Genomic DNA, 17481 nt, shown 5'->3' with positions numbered 1-17481 from the left:
AACACACCAGTGACTATCATCCTAAATTGTGGAACATGTGTTTTAATAGTGTAATGTCAAAGTGCGTAACGATTCTTACTCGCGCAGTCGTTGATTTGAGAAGAAAGAGATTAGTAAGAGTGCTATTTCCTTTTTCCTCTCTCTCTCTCTCTTTAGTTGCATGCTCAAGTCCCATTCTCTGGTCAAGTTCAGTGCGTTGTTCTCCGGACCGGACGGACGCTTCTTATTGGTAGGTGGCGACAGTTACATCACGCCGCTCGTGACGCGCACGTCTTCCTGTTTCCTTCAGCCGCATCTTAAAGTGAATCTTAGTGGCGGAGGAGCGCTCCAGCATCCAGTCCTCTGCATCCAGTGCGCCTCGGAGACGCACACACGCAGTCTCTCTCTCTTTCTCTCTCTCCTTCTCTCTTTCACTCTCTATGTCTCTCACTCTTCCAGTCACAGCAGAGGATAGCGAGAGAGACCGACGCGCAAGAGCTCTTTTCATCTTCTATATTTTTCCTGTTTTGTTCCTTTCGCTCGTGTTGCTGACTTTATTCCAGCTCTTCCGTATCTGAGAATTTTTTTATAGTATCCCAGCATCCAGCTGTCCACTGCACAGAATTCTCTTCTTTTTCTCGCCGTAGGAGTTAAGGTTGTCCCCCTCTTCATCTAAAGGGTAAGTAACCTTGTCCTCGGATACCTCCCTCTCTCTTGTTCTCTTTCTGCCTCGCCTGCGCGCGGTGGGCGGAAAACAATAAACAAACCAAACATCATTAACGCGTAAATATATTCCGGTGATCAGCAGCTAATCATATCTATGCGACATTTATTTGCTCTGTTTCGTTCTCCTCATCTGGATGTGTGGTGAAGAGTTGCGTGAGCAGCCCGTGTTTTTTGCGAGGATGATTTGCGGACCGTAGCCCAACCTTCCTCATCAAAGCGGAGATCAAGTTGATTTGAAACTTTGCGAAGTAAGTTTGGGAAGTGAGTGTTTTATGGCAAAGAGGGCACCAGATTTTAACAGGGGTTGATTTTGGACTAAAACTGAGATTTACCTACGTTTCATCCTTCATGTGAATTTGCTTTTATTGTCTTTGTCCTGTGGGCTAGGTCTTCTTTCAGCACCTCAAACAAAAATCCTTATTCAGGAAGCTAGAGAGAGGGTGTTTGGTGTCTGTTTTCCACGGCAGCACTTTAGGTCATATTGTGATGAAACGCTGCAGGCATATACAGTAGTTGTGTGTTAAGTGTACACAGGTCTATCTATCAGTTTCCATATCTTGGTCTGTTCCTGAACATAAATTGTGCCAGACAGATCCAGATTGAAGTGTAGCGTTGATGTTGCACTTTCAGTCTAACCCCTAAATTGACAGGAGCTGTATATTATTCTAGTTTTGACCAAGTTCCAAAAAAATTCTTTCATTATGTTGTCCTTTTTGCTCTTCACAGATGTAAAGGCTCAGGCTCTAAAAAAGTTTCCATGTGTAGACAGAGGTTTAAAAACTGTTTGGAGAGCTATAAAAGTGGAAGTTGTGTGCACATAGCCAGTTGTTCTCATGTGTGGTTCATAGCTTGAAATTGTTGGAAGCTGTTTTTAAAAGAGAGAGAGAGAGTGCGCATGGGCAATGAGAGACAGGTGCGCCTTCAGAAAAGACAGGTGCTTGTGACTATTTCAAGCTCATTGTTAAGATCCTGAGGCGATCAAGTCAAGTATTTTTCCTTGGAGATAGATCAGCTCTTGTTTGAACTGCTGATATGGCTGTCAAGACTTGGACCAAAGCCATTTTTCAAAGGGCTACAGTTTAAAGCAGTGTTGATAATAGGATGAAACGGAAACCTTCAACCTAATCTATCCTCCTCAGTACATTTTTACTTTTACAGTTTTATCTTGAGAATTTAGAGGATGTTTAAGAAAGTGAAAAACCTTCCAATATATGGTACTTGTGTGCTGCAACACATTACACTGCATAGCATATAACAAAGCCAACAGCAAAGTTACGTGTGTGCGCCTCTGTGTGCAGTGTGTTTTTGAGATAAGGTGGAAAGATAGAAGCCAGTCTTCATATAGATACTTTCACGCAGCGTTTTAACAAAAAATAATACAAATTATTTTAGTTAGAGCAGATCAAATTTAAGAGAAAATGTCCTTCTATCTAAGTTGAGTTTATTTTTCCAAAGGAAGGCTCAAACTGAGCCTTAAAATTATGTGTTGGTGGTGTTTTTACTCTCAGAATCTTGATGCAACATTTTTGTATAAGAAGAAGGGTACAAAATGAAAAGCTTTTTAAATCAATGTAAACATTAAGAATATTTGAAAACTTTCAAATTTAAGTAAAGAAAAGAATATTGTATTTTTAACATTGCACATTTTGTATCTAAGCTTGTATGAATTTTAAATGATGGTGATGTTTTCCTCACGAGTGTGAAAAGAGAAATTAAACTGTTGCAGCACCTCTTTCTCTTTTCTCCTGTTAGGAAAACACTATCAAATCTACAATTTACAAACATGACATACATTTTTTAAAGACTCATACAGATTAAACTCTTTCTGACGATATCACTACATTTGAGATTTGATGCAGCTGATTCGACTCTGACTAAGACACTGCCACTGCTGCTTACATAGCATTATTGATGCAGGCCTGTTCTGACAAAACGTTTTGCTTTCAGAGGGGCATTAGGGTTTTTGTATGAGCGCTTTAAGTTGCTCCTTGCCAGAGTTGACCCGTGCGACCTATTCATTTGAGCAGAATTAACTGCCCTTGCCAGATGAAAAGACAAACAAAAAACACAGAAGTGAGCTCACGCTGGCACCAAAATCAATAGGCCTATTTTGTGTTTCTTTTATGTGTCACCCTCCCCATTGCTTAATATACGACAGTCATATTGATTAATGTGAACATGAATGTTGAACTTTAAAACTGCACATTTTTAAACATGTTGCATTGAACATTTTGTTGAACTTATGCAACCACAGCTTACTTACTTTATGAGGTTTTGTGCTTATTAGGACATGCTCTATTCGGTATTCCTCCCCTTGTACGCCGCAAATTTAAGATACTCTTAACCTTGTTTCTTTTAATTTTATTTTGTTAGTTAATAGCTCCTATGTTGGCTTACACCACACAAATATGGAAATGAGGACAAGTACTTAAGTAATTATCATAATTTTATGCAGCTTTGTGTTCCGTGGGAACTGGTTCAGTGTCGCGCGGCGTGTAACAGGGGACAAGATAAAATGTAGGACTTTGCCCTGGAATGTCGAGCCGAGGCCTGATTTTGACCTCATCTTGCGTGTTCATTTTCCTCATCCCCTTATACAATATAATAAACGTGTTGTTCTTGTAAAAACATACAGGGGGGGTTGCTTGTTTCCTTTTTTACACAACTCTTTAGTTTAATCCAAAATATCAGAAGTCAATAGATTTGATTGACTGCATTTATCAGCTTTTCTTTTTAATGCTGTCGAACTTTTATAATTGAAGTATTGTAGGACATGTTCTGCCTAAGTGTGTGTGAGAGACTTAGAAAATATTTTTCACCTCTAAGAGTCTTGTATCTGTTCATTTTTGCCAACAGGTACTTCAAGCCTTTGATCCTAGAGGACTGGGTTTGTGGGATATGGCCCAATAGCAGCAGCCCGTGATGCCGGACCATGACAGCGACTCCCTCCTGAACAGACAGACGAAGCGAAGACGTGTGGACATTGGTGTTAAGAGGACCGTGGGCAGCACAGCCTCCGCAGCAGCAGCCACAACAACTACTGATAACATTGCCCGCGCCAAAGCAGCCATTTTCAGTGCCATGAACTCTCTGAGCTCCCACTCTCACCACGGATCAGACACCGACTCCATGGAGTGCTCTGTAGTGCAGCCACATGGTGGGCCTGGCGTTGTATCAGCCAGTGACAATGAGTCCAAGTCCAATGTACTCCGAAAGCTACTGAAGAGGGCCAACTCATATGAGGACGCCATGATGCCCTTCCCTGGCACCACAATTATCTCCCAGCTTCTCAAGAATAACATGGCTAAAAATGGAGGAGGGCCTGAGAGGGGAGAAAGAGGGGACAGGGGTGATAGAGGGGACATCGGTTTCCCTGGATCAGGGCTTTCCAATGCAAGTTCAGATGCTCCCCAGGAAGATGCCTGCAGTAACTCTTCGCAGGACAGCACCCCTCAAGAATGCTTGTCACCTTTTGGTCGTCCTCCTGGCCTGGCTGCCTTTGACATTGAACGTCTCAATGATGAACACCTGCGTGCCAAGCGAGCCAGGGTAGAGAACATTATACGTGGTATGAGCCACTCACCCAGCGTCGTGGTACCTGCTGCCTCACGCCATGAGCGCGACCATGAGATGGATGGAGATAGGGAGATGGAGCTAGACTGTCCACCACCTCAGTCTCAGCAGCAGGCCCCAGGCAGCCCGAGGGGAGGAGAGGTGTGCGGCGGTAGCAGCCGAGAGAACAAACGCAAGCAGCGTCTCCCTCAGCAGCAACAGCAGAGCTTCACCCAGCTGGTGTGCCAGAGGAAAGAACAGAAGCAGGAGGAGCGGCGACAACTGAAGCTTCAGCTAGAGGACATGCAGAAACAGCTACGTCAGCTGCAGGAGAAGTTCTTTCAGATATACGACTCAACTGATGACTCGGAACACAACGACCTCCACAATGACCTCCACAATGACATAGGAAACATGTCAGAGGACAGCCCAGTCAGGTCTGATACTGGCGGTGATGACCGGGGTGGAGATGACTTGCGCTCTGACAATGAGATGTCTGATCTGGACCCAGGCCATTTCCTGGACAGGGCAAGGGCATTACTTCAGGAGCAAGCCCTGCTGGCAGATGGGCAGAAGCCAAGAAGAGAGGGGCTTGGCCGGAGCAAAGGACAGGGAGGTCCAGGCTCTTCCATGCATGCTGAAGGTAAACAGCTGGCAGAAACACTGAAGCAGGAACTCAATTCAGCCATGACCCAGGTTGTGGACACAGTGGTTAAGGTGTTTGCCAAGCCTCCCCGCCCTACACCCCAGCAGGCCTTTCCCACCTTGTCCATACCTCCAGAAAGATTTCCCACTGTTGTGAACGGAGACAACCCCAACTTCCACACCGCCAACCAGAGGCTGCAGTGCTTCGGTGATGTCATCATTCCCAATCCACTAGACTCCTTTGCCAGCATGCCAGGGATGCCAGGCGCCACCGATGACCAAACCGAGGCACTGCCCTTAGTTGTGAGGAAGACACCCAGTGAGCACCACCACCACCACCACCACCAGTCCTCAGCTGTGGGTGCCCATGGTGGACACCACCACCCCGTCCTTCACCCCTCCTCGCTCTCTGCCTCCATGGGCTTCAGCCCTCCATCTTTTAGACACCCATTTCCACTGCCTCTAATGGGCTACCCTTTCCAAAGTCCCCTTGGTGCACCTACAGGTGGCTACCCAGGAAAGGACCGCTCCTCACCAGACTCCATGGACCTGTCCCGGGAGACCACCAGCCTCAGGACCAAGATGGCATCAGGCCACCACCTGGGGCACCACCATCGTTCTCTTTCACCAACACATCCTGGCAGCACAGCTGAGGGACTCTCCCTGTCCCTCATCAAGTCCGAGTGCGGTGACCTCCAGGACATGTCTGACATCTCGCCCTACTCAGGCAGCAATGTATCCTTTCAAACAATCAGTGTGCTGTGTGAGAGCGTGTGTTTTTAGGAGTCGTGAAGGTAAACTAAAAGTCTGATGTTTTAGTCCTGCTAAGTCCAGTTTAAACCAACTCAAGCCAGGAAAAATCTTGTGTCAGGTGGTAGGGGTAGTAGAGGCAGGTGAGCAACATTATATCTGAGCCACAAAGAGTTAAAAATCAAATCTTTTTTAGCCTGTTATAAACTAGCCTAAGAATCTGAGAAATTGTTGATGAATCACTTTTCCTCCCACTGCTGTTCTCGTCTCCATTGTACTGCATTGTTGTATTTATTTTTACACTCATACCTCTTCCTTCTCACAGCGCTGAGCTGCCTTTTCTTCCATCTTCAATCCTAAGTGCCTTAAAAGCTTTCTTGTCACATATCACTTACTCACAAAGATTAGGTCCCCCCGACATTTACTGCCCCAATTCCTTTTATAAAAAATGGCCTGAAAGAACAAGGAGGAAGATAACATCCTGAAACTTGGCACACAATGGTGTTATATAGCCTCCCTTATAGGTTAACCCCAGTGTGCCCCAATCATACCCTACGGATAAAGAGGCTATCCCCTATGGGAGGCTCAAATTGGATCCCCTGGAGACTCAGGACTAATAGCTTAAACAGATACGTTCAGTCCCTTCTCTGTTTCCCATTTACCTCCATAGCCTGTAACTATTCAACACCCCGTAACCCTTATGAAAGTTTGATTCATGTAACAATGGCTCTCCTTAGCAAGCAATGTCTTCAAGTCACTGAGGTTCATTACTTTCTTAAGAAATTAATCAAATTGCTGCTGGTTTGCATCTATCTACCTGTAAAAGAACGAACGTATTTAACACTCTGGATGCACTTCCAGTCTCTTGTTTTTACCTGAGTGCTTTGCAGGTGTGTGTGTGTGTGTATTTATCTTTTGTGTGTGTGCGTGTCACAAAAGGTTCGCCTGAGGACTCAGTAAAGATGTATATTTATGATTGCTTGTGTTTTCTCTTGTGTTCCTCTTATCATCCATCGCTGTTGTAAAAAGCCCACAATCATTGTCGTTTCTTTTCTCTTTTTTTCATTTCATAAAGATCTGTCAACAGCCCGGGGGGCCCTTCGGCTGTTGCTTGGCAGCCAAATACTTCTTTTTTTGTTTTCCCTCCCTGCACACCCTCCCCCCCTCCTCCCTGTCTTTTCTTTGAAGCGGACGTTAACAGGTGTTTGCAGCGAGCTGTTTATCTTTCATTACCTCGCCTTGTCTTGTCTTCTGACCCAAGGGTGAACGCTTTCCAGAGATCCATAATCCTTTGCTTCTACGGGCTCCCGATGGAGGGATGAAAAGAGAAAAGGGAGAGAGAGACGTACAGAGACAGAGAGAAAGTAGAAAACAATCAAACAATAACCACATATGCCAGATGCTGTGGCTTTCATGGTAGCATTTATAAATTCAGGGCATTAACAGATGTACTCCCCTAAATGAAAAGAAAGCGAGAACATGTCAATACACTTTTTGTGTTTTATGTTTCATTTTTTTGATCCTACAGGTATATGGACAAAGTTTGGCATTTACAGGATTCAGTTGTGTGATTTTTTTAATTAGAAAAAGTCTTACTTTTAAGAAGGAGTTTATCTGAATTGTTCTTTCTGTTTCAAAGCGGGCTCCTCGGACGTAGACATTTTTGATATTTCAGTCGCTTTCTTGTTTCAGTAGCCTCTGAAGCCAGAGGCAGCTTGTCAGACATTTTGCAAGGTGCGTTCAAGTTCACCAGCTTTCGGCGACGTTACAGAGCAGATGGCCGCTATCAATTTCCCCATTTGTTCTCAGACCGACTCCAAATATTCTTGTCCTTACACCTGGAATTAGGAAGTGGTGTAGCTATTTTCTCTCATGACTTTGGGCTTTGGGGAAGTGTTGTGAGAATGATGATGTCTTGTCAGATGTGGCAGGCGAACACTGGGCCAGCTGGTACGAGTGCACCATCATGACAAAATAATAGCCTTGCACGTCACCCCTAAGTCCAATCACAATTACATTTGCAAGCTGTGAGTGAATTGGAGATGAAAATGCCTCATCAGGAGATATGAGGCTTCTTAATTGTCGTCTGAAGGGAGGTGATACTGTGTTTATGGCCGGAGTGGTAAAAACCAGGACGTCTTTGTTTTTAAAATAATTTTTAATTTCACTGATAAGGGGAAAGCAAAGCTAATCCTAATTGAAAAAGCAAAAACAAATTAATCTAAGTGTAAGTGCATAGCTTTCAAATAATTCCACCTTGCCTTGCCTGGAAAAGAGCTCTCTTTCTCTCTCCCTCTCCCTCTCTGTCTGAGGATCCATTGTATCCCCTCCACTTGGAGCAGATGGTGTGGTGTGGAGAGTGAAGTGCTGCTCTTTTGGCCAGGCCTGACAGAGTAACACCAGTCTGCCAGGGTTTCCCCCACAAGACCCTCGCTGCGTATACAACCAACTCTCTCTCTCTCTCTCTCTCTCTCTCTCTCCCTGAATCAGACAAAGTAGACAGGGTCTTTAAGGAGCCAGCCCAGTGTGGTTCAGCAGTTGCTGGCTTTGCTGTATAACCCCGAGGCCAAGGGCAATCCAATCTAGCAGCTGATGCCTTCTTCCCATTCTATAGTTACAGCTACATCTGGACACTTGACTGATTTTAATGATCACAGCCTCCACGGTAGATCATAAATAATGTCAAGCGATGTATTTTGTCCACTGAAGTGTAAACAGTCTTCATGAAAACTTGGGCTTGTATCTTCGGTGTAATTTAAAGCCCTGTCTTGCGTGTGCATGATGGAAAACCCTTGTTGAAACAGCCTGAGGTTTTAACATGCAGCCCGCCCCCCCATCCCCGTTCCCCTTTTCAATGTCTTATCCTCCAGATTGATATTATCAGATGCATTATACGGCCGTTAATTCACCATGGAAATGGCTTGGGCCGTTCGGTGGCGCAGATGTGTTTCAGTCCCCCCCCATTGCTGGCTGTGTCCAAAGCCTCAGAGCCCCTCTTCTCCTCCTTCTTTTTGCTCCTCCAAGGGTTTGGCAGCGGCAGAGAGGCTGGGGGGCAGGGGTGGAGCAGAGGGAGGAGGAGGGGGATGTAATTGAAGGTTGGAACCATACTGTCCCTCAAGGTGCCCCCACCAGCCCATCTCCTTCCTCTCTGCTGTTCAATCCAGGGGATCCATTAGGAAGACAAGGCCTCTGACATGTAGTTTTGAATATGGCCTGTGTGTGGGTGTGAGGAGGTTTTTTCATGTTGCTTGAGCCAGTGTTTGGTACCATCTCCTGGACCTTGTTTTGTCACTGATATAAAGCCAACTTCAGACAGTCATATTCAGGCTTGGCATGTGTTGTCGCCAAGCCATTAGGCCTTCTTGCCCGTCACTGGCATTAACTGCTGTCTTTGTCTGTGATATGCAAATGTCTCCTTTTTTCTTCCTCCTTTTTTTTTGGGTGGAGGTTAGCGCAGGGTGTAGGCAAAGGCGTTTGCTTACTTTGACTGTGAAATGAGCCTCCTTATGTAAAAGCATCGGCTGCCGTGCTGGACAGCGTTTTATTTAGCGTGACGCTCTCACTCCTGAAATGGGTGATGGTAATAGCAAACAAATGGTTCTGCTTTAGTGCACTGTCTTCAGACTCACCCTCCTTTGAACAGTGCTGCCTTCATGCCTGAAAGGAAATTTGGTTACTCATCATCCAAATGATTATTTCTCAACAAACCTTCTGCCAGTTATTAGCACGCACATCTTGTTTTGCATCCCTTCACCTGCCTTTAATTTATTCCCTCTCAAAAGTTGTTGATTTCCTTAACAGCAGCTTTTCTCAGATCCAAGAGGGTCTCTCTCCGAATCATCTGAAGAAGGCCAAGCTCATGTTTTTCTACACCCGCTACCCGAGCTCTAACATGCTCAAGATGTTCTTCTCTGATGTCAAGGTAAGTCCAAACATCGTCTTCCTCTTCAGTCTTTAGTTTAGAACCTTTAACAACATCCTCCTTTTCAATGCCAACACTTTCAAATCGTTTCCATTCAACTAGAGTTGTTCTGATGTCTGTACCATTATTGTGTATTGGTGAGTATGCCAGTCATTGAACCAGTCCCATACCAGAAACAATAAGCCCCTCAAAATTACAGCTAGCTACAAGTGAATTTTTATGCAGCTATAACAAATAACAACAGGGGAACTGGTTGGCCGAGCCATTCAAGAGTGTGCCCCATGTACAGAGGCTACAGTCCCCGTCACTGGTCTGACTCCTGGCCCAGACTCTTTGCTGCATGTCTAGTCACACTTTCTGCTGCCTACATGTCCAGTCCCCCTTCAACAAAGGCAAAATGCCCCAAAAAATTCACTTTAAAAAAGACAACAACAGTGTGATACTAGCCAAGAATGTGATGTTAGATAAAGCTAGAAAAAAGTCAGCAATCTTTGTTTTTACCACAAGATAATGTTTTGCATTGGTAGAAGAAGAGTACTCGACATTTGCAAATATTAAAAAGAATGTGTACAAAAGAATGGTGTCAGAACAACTCTAGTTGTAACTTCTTTTATTGAAAAAAAACCCGCACAGATGAGTAGCAATCAATTGCCTTTTTTTTCTTTCCTTTCTCTTTATGCATTTCTGACTTGAACACTTGTTAAAGCACCTGCTTCAAAAGGGGAAGTTTATTATTTGTGATGTGCAAGCTTCAGTTGCCGTGAACACTGCATCGTTGTCTGTCTCGAAACGAGGCCCCTTCCCTCACCAAGTTATGGTTTTATGCAAAAGATGAAAGAAGAGGAAGTTGAATGGGTTTACATGAGGGAGCTGGAGAGCCTATGAGTATTCCAAAGATAAAGAGCGGGATGAGTAATGGAGGGGTGGAGAGGCCAGCGAGGAGGATGGAGCCTAGAGACGGAGGAGTGGTTATCTGAGCAGGTGTAGGGAGGATGGTTGGACAGAGAGAGGGTGGGGGAAAAGAGGGGAGAGAGTCTAGAAAATGGCGAGGATGAGCGTTGGATCCACAGGGAGTTTAATGAAGGAAGTTTGGCAAACAAAGCCCCGATATGTACAAACAACAAGTACAACAACACAATGGCGCGACCGAGTTTGTTTGTTGTGGCGTTTTTTTTTATTGTGTGTGCGCCCCTCTCAGACCATACGGAGGGGTAAACACTGTGACATATCCAGGCCATCTTATTCAAATCAGAAGATAAAGGTTCCCTTTTTTCTCCAGCTGCCCTCTCTTGGATGCTTTTGCCACCAACCATGTCTGTGCACTTTTTTCTCAGCGTATGATTGGTCAGGCTGAAAAGAGGGTATATACAGATCGGCACCTGAAACACGCAGATTTGTTACGAAACTCCTCGATATCTGAACATCCCACATTGATGTTATTTGCTGCAACAAATTTAAGATTATGACCACTTTGTTACACTGACTAATCATTACCAAGTAGGTGGCCTCTTCATGAATAGCCTCATCAGATACTTAAACAAGGTCAAGATAGTTAAGGGGATTATGAGTCACATTGGTTTGTTTTTGTTTTCAGCAGAGGACAAAGGACTCCAGCTTTCACTTAGTAGACATGTATGGGAATGAGACTGACTATCTAATGAGATTCAGCTAGCGAGGCCTCTTAGCGAGCGGCGGTCCTCAGACTTAAGACTTGAAGGCTAATCAGGTCTCGACTAATCAGGTCTTGACTGTCAAGGACCTAATGAACGTGGGAAGTGGGTTGCCCTTACAACCAGGGGACGCCGAAGCTGTTGTTCTCCATGACTAAGCTCCTTTTAAGACTATTGTGACTTTTTTTGTGACTTTTGGTGTCTCTGAAATGTTTTGACAGATGTGTCATAATACCATTGTTGACGCTGCTAATGACGGCCTATGGTATCATCCCACTTTCTTTAAGATGTCTCGTTACTAGAGCAGATATTGTTTTAATGAGGGGTGAGTGATAACAATAGATTAAAGAAAAGATTAAGAAATGAAAGTCAATTAATGAAGTCAGCTAAAGAGAGCGTCACAGACGATCATATCTGGTTTGTGTCATTCAGATTATTTTCAAGATGTCTATCTTTAGTTTGTTGGCGGACTCAATCTGAGACAAACACACCTTGCTTTCTTTGTCTATCTCTTTAAATGTTTGGAGCAGTCATGTGCTGTGGTGTATCAGAGGTCAGGAGGGTTTTCCCCCTTTTCTATATGTCATTCCTTCTCCTTTCTTTTTTTTCGCTGATGGTGGTGGTGGTGGCATGGTATGTGTGCCCTCAGTGGGGCCGGGGAGAAAGAAAAGCCAGCCGCTGGATTTGAGTCGTTGCAGTAACAAAAGCCCGCTTTCCAGGGCCGCTTTTTGTGTGCAGTCAGCCAATAGGCAGCCGGAGATTATCTCCCACAATTCACCCCTGCGAAAACAGGAAACGTTGGAAAGCCCTGATGACTGTGAAGGGGCTTACGAGTGAGAGCGAGAGAGAGAGAGGGAGAGAGAGAAAGAGAGAAAGTGAGGCCCATACTGGCTTCTCTGTCTTTCTGCTCTCCTCTCTGGTTGTTCTAGATGTAGCTTAGCAGTGTGAGGTCATCTGTGTGCTTTCTGCTCCATTGTTGACCACTGTGACAGAGAAAGTGTTGGCCAGAGACACACCTCTAGTAAATACAAAATAAACTGTAAAAAAAAAAGCTTTTAAAATTAACTTTTCAGTGTGCAAAGTTTCTGACTGGTGGCTAGAATACATTCGGCAGGCGACTGATATAGTTTAGGCAAAAGATACTTGAGTCTTTTCCTATTCTGGACTTAAGTGTGCGTCCGTGCATGAGCAGAACATATGTGGTGTGTGTGTGTGTGTGTGTGTGTGTGTGTGTGTGTGTGTGTGTGTGTGTGTGTGTGTGTGTGTGTGTGTGTGTGTGTGTTTGTGTGCGCGCCACCTTCTATCTTACGCTGTTAGCACTAAGCGTTGACCTTTCACAGGCTCTTGAGTGTGAGTGTGAGAAACACGCTCTTGCTGTCGCTCTCTCATCTGCCTCTCAGCCTGGCGCACACACACACACACACACAACTTATACACACCAATATGCTGAAACCACATGCCTTGACTCAAACACACACTTTTACACACACCGCACACACACACACAAGGACACACATTTTCCTCCCTACATCTCATGTCTGTGCTGGCTGACCCCTGCCAGCTCTGATTAAGGAGCTGCAGTGATGTGCTCCTTTGAACCCATTCCCTCCTTTTACGCTGAACACACTCGTCCTTAGCCACTATCAGGGGTCCTCTGTCCCCCCACCGGCAACCTAATGAACTGAGACTGCTGGAAACTGCTGGGGGACGTGCCAAAATTGAGTCCTTGAGTGTGTTAGGAGCAGTTGCAATATAATTTTAGTGCATTTACCTGCTTATACAGTATACATTGAATCTTTTGTGTGCTTTCTCTGCTGTAATTGAGCTGCAGTTCAGTTCACTTGCACAGGAACTAATACATCTTCTCCGGAGCTGTCGGTATAATAAAGTAATCCATGTCCAAAGTGGCGAATCTATCCGTCACTCAGCTGCAGTGACACCAAAGGTCTCCTGCATGAGCGATGGTAACTCTTTCACTGGCTTTAATCTAAGAATGTGGCGCTCAATCTTGCACACGCTCACAAGGCCTGCATACGACAACACCAATTCTGTAATGTCGCAGGACCACGGATAGTAAGACTGTTCTGATCTTACACATGAAAAAAAAAAAGGTTGACACGGCACCGGCACCAGCAACTTGACTGATATGATGTTTTTGTGCTCTGTCACACTCCTACTGTCTGCCTCATTGTGTGTGTTTAAGAATAGCCCTGTGCAGCCGGTGTATTTGTAAGTGTCAGTAGTTTGTTTGTTTGACACTCCGATGTCACGACCCCAGCTTGCTGACTGCTCACGTTCCAAACCCTCTTTGCCCCCCCACCACCACCAGCGAAACTCCATTGTCCGACAGCACTGACCTGCACCCGTCGTCCTCTCCTCCCTCCCTCCCTCCCTCCCTCATTTCCCCATTTATGCTCACCCTGCACTTTACGACGGCCACCACACCACCCCTCCTCCTCCCAAAAAAAACCCCTGCCAAACAATGTCAAGCGGACTTATTCTTTTTCCACTCCGCCATTATGTCATCTACGGATCATTCCAGAAAGGCACGGCCCTCTCCTTGGGTCCCCACTCTTTTCCCTCTTTCCTCCTGATTCGCCAACTTTTCCGCCTGTCCTTTCTGCCTTGCCCTCCCATCTTCATGTCCTTCTTGCGTGTTTATTTGACTGCCATCCCAGATCGTGGAGAGTGCGTGTGCGTGTTTGTGCGTGTCTGTGTGTGTTGTGGAACAATAGCCAGAGCCTAATCTCCATGTCAAAACCGCTCTGCCTCCCCAGCGAGCAGTCTGCTCAGCGTTTAGTAGCGTTTTGTCCCCCCATTCTTCGAGCGCCACAAAAAGAGCAGAGGGGAGGGAGTGACGGCCCTGCATGTATGTGTGTGTGTGTGTGTGTGTGTGTGTGTGTGTGTGTGTGGGTGATGGTTAGGGGTATCAAGCATTTCACAGGCTAGAATTTATAAGATGTAATATCAGGGGGTCACTGACAGAAGGACACTGTTGTTTTTATGTTTTTCAGGGTTTGATTAAGACTTTCAGCGGGGGTTTTAAGGGTGACTGGGCTACCCTGTCCTTATCTAGTCTATTGGATGTTTAGACAGTTTGTTTTCACTGCTGAAACCAGGCGGAAAAGGAACCGGGACCTTGCAGAGCCTCTTAATAGGTTTACCTCCTCCTATTGAATCCAGCCGAGCGGCACAGATCAGATAGCCACAGTCTTCTGTTATCTCCCTCTTTCTCTTTTATTCTTTTTTTTTGCTCTTTTTCTTCTTCTTTCTTTCTGCCTGGGAGGTGCGAGGAGAGGGGAGGAGAATCAGGGTGTAATTGGTGAACGGGGTTAAGTACATGTTTGAGCCCCCTGCGGGCCGGGGCGCTTCAGATGATGACTTAATCGTTTTTCTGGTCAATTATGTGTTTGCGGTCTCGCACTACTCCCCTCCCTCCTTTCCAACCCTCTCTCCCTTTTTCCACTCTCGGGGTTATGACAGGGGGGAGGTCTGCTCCCAGTGGGGAAGATGAACCACACACAATCACACACACACACACTCCCCCCTTTTGCTCCTTGCTCCCTGTCTTACTTAATGTCTCTATTATCTTCCCTCTATGCACGACTTGTGATCTCTCTTTTCGTCTTCTCTCCTTCTTTGAAAGTCGTTTAAGATTCACCCTCATGTCTCGGCTCCCTGATGTGAAACTAAGCACTCTCATCCTGACACACACATATTAAATCTAATGTCTTAATCAGGTTTAGACATGACACCTTTTCCTTTTACACCAACTTCATCTTAGATATCTTTGGATCTTATTTGATATTAAACATGACACATCTCTTCCTCTCTCATTCCAGTTTAACCGCTGCATAACCTCCCAGCTGATCAAATGGTTCAGCAACTTCCGAGAGTTCTACTACATCCAGATGGAGAAGTTCGCCCGCCAGTCCATCAACGACGGAGTCACTGGCAGCGAGGAGATGAGCGTCAGTCGCGACTCTGAGCTTTTCCGTGCCCTCAACATGCACTACAACAAGGCCAACGACTTTGAGGTAAAAAAAAACAAAAAACTCACTTTCAGCTACATTAAACGTGGACAAAGTTTTAAAAGCTTTATGTTTAAGTTGGAGTCAGAGCTGAGAGCGGATGTGGCTCACATGGAGAAAAAAATTGTAGAATTTCACCTGATACCTCGGGATGTAGGCAGATAGTGTGACACCGTCTAATCTTGTCCTCTTTGACACCGCTTCACTGCTGTGTTTCAAGTGTCTCATACATCCTGCTGCACTTGCCTCACAAAAATACATTTACAACTATCTCTAGAAAAGCTTGTTTTTTAACAAATAAACAGAAATATCAATTGATTTTTGAAGAAAGGAGGACAAATCCTTCCCTTTCTTTAAATAAAATTTAAAAGTAAAAGTCTAAAATCTGGAATTTGGTTTCAGATGTCTTTTTTACCCATCAGAAATGATTTTAAGATTTTTTGTTTCAAACTGTGCATCAGAGGTTTCTGTGGTGTAGAGACGTGAGGAACTCTTATCCAATGAGGAAGAAAAGTTACCGTCACTTCAGGTTGCCTCTTCCTCACGTTTTATTTCCTCTCTGTGTGTGTTTGTTCGCACGTGTGTGTGATTCTGAGAACTTCTACTTCCCTGTTCTCATTTTCCTATCGTCCGTGGTGAGATGTTTATGTGTGTGTCTTCCAGTGTATTATCATAAATTCTCGGCAGTCAATTTCACCTTTCGTATGTTTCTTTTTATACACTTCTCCTTTTGCCACTGCCCCTGTGTGTGTGTGTGTGTGTGTGTGTGTGTGTGTGTGTGTGTGTGTGTGTGTGTGTGTGTGTGTGTGTGTGTGTGTGTGTGTGTGTGTGTGTCTGCTAGTGTGTGTGTGTGTGTGTGTGTAAATGTGTGTGAGTGAAACCCTTCAGGATCGCCAGTGCTCTCTCAATGTCAGCTGACAATAGACCTTTAAAAGGCTTGTGTTAAGAAGGACCTGGAGTGATCTGGGTTTGTGTGTGTGTGTACGTCCATGTATGTGTGTTTGTTACAAAGATCGAATCTATGTGTGTAAGTGTTTTGTTGTTGCTGCATTTCCCAGTGTCCTGTTCACCTCGAAGGGTACAGCCGTCCCTTGGACCGGCCTGGCATGCTGGCAAAGCACTTCTCCAGTGTGTGTGTGTGGATGCGTGTGTGTGTGTGTCACTTTGAGGGGGGAAAAATCTCACTGTTATCAAGGTTAAGCGTCCTACTGTTTTAGTGAGAGGAAGGGGAGAGAAAGAGGGGGAGAGGGGGAAGAGAGAGATGGATAGATAGGGGATAGAGGGTGAGAGCTCGGAGACAAAGGAGAGAGCGATGAAGGGAGGGAGGGGTGAGGGAGGGAAGGAGAAAGGGAATCAGGGGGAATGGAAAGGGGAGAAAGAAGGGTAGAGGGAGAGCGGGGGAAAAGAGAGATGACGTGCAGGAGAGAAGTGCCCTTGCAAGCAGTGGGAGTTTTGCAGCGCTCACATTTAAAGTGCTTCTCCCTCTTTCTCTCTGTTTATCTCTCTCTGTCCGTTATTTGTCCACTGGGGCTCCTCTGTGTGCACATGAACACAAACACATACACGTGCACGCACTTTGCCACATCCATCTTCAGGCCTCTTAAGGGAGGCTTTAAAAGACTCTGGCAGGCAGGAGCACTCGTACATATGAGGTCTCAATAAGCCCGAAGTCCATCAGAGGAAAGCACGGAGAAAATTGACACTCCATCGTCTGTTCAGCAGCTCAGGGCCCATGCTGAACAAATGTGTTTAGTGGGAAGTTTAAATCAAGAACGTAAAGTGGCCTTCAATGTTTGCGGAGAAGTTTAGATTTTAAAGAACAGAAGGTTTTGAAAAACAAAGCGATCAAGAAAAGGTGCTGGTTTTGAGTTTGTTCTCTCAGTACTTATTCTCTTCAGACGGGGAAAGAAAATCCTCCCAGCACACGTCTGGTGACCAATATTAACTCGATAATGAATGTAAAAATCTAACATATTTCAGTTTCTGCATTTACCTGGTCTTCCCTACCTAATAACACAAAGTCACTAAATTGTGTAAATTCTGCACCGATTGTGAAAACCAGGGCTGATACTGATCCCAACGTCCTGCTGCGTTACTTCTTTGTGATTATTCGTGTACGATTCTATCGTGAGCAATGGGGTTTGATATTTTTAAATTGTTTCTGGCAGTATCTCCTCTTTAAATCTCACAGGAACACGTTTTACAA

At 45.1% G+C, this 17481-nt stretch overlaps 1 protein-coding gene across 1 annotated transcript in view; it reads left to right on the top strand.

Moving 5' to 3' along the window:
• Positions 1–584: 584 nt before the first annotated feature.
• The window catches only part of LOC117823926 (prospero homeobox protein 1-like), a 34237-nt gene continuing 17340 nt past the window's right edge, over positions 585–17481 (top strand). The window contains exons 1-4 of the mRNA XM_034699207.1: positions 585–658; positions 3562–5637; positions 9467–9574; positions 15087–15281. Of these exons, the coding sequence (XP_034555098.1) occupies positions 3628–5637; positions 9467–9574; positions 15087–15281 (2313 nt within the window). The 5' untranslated portion in view covers positions 585–658; positions 3562–3627. The remainder of the gene's footprint in view (positions 659–3561; positions 5638–9466; positions 9575–15086; positions 15282–17481) is intronic.

Source organism: Notolabrus celidotus, chromosome 13 (genome assembly GCF_009762535.1).
Source record: "Notolabrus celidotus isolate fNotCel1 chromosome 13, fNotCel1.pri, whole genome shotgun sequence".
NCBI lineage: Eukaryota > Metazoa > Chordata > Actinopteri > Labriformes > Labridae > Notolabrus > Notolabrus celidotus.
Note: the sequence above shows the minus strand (reverse complement) of the source record. Positions and strands in the feature narration are given on the sequence as shown.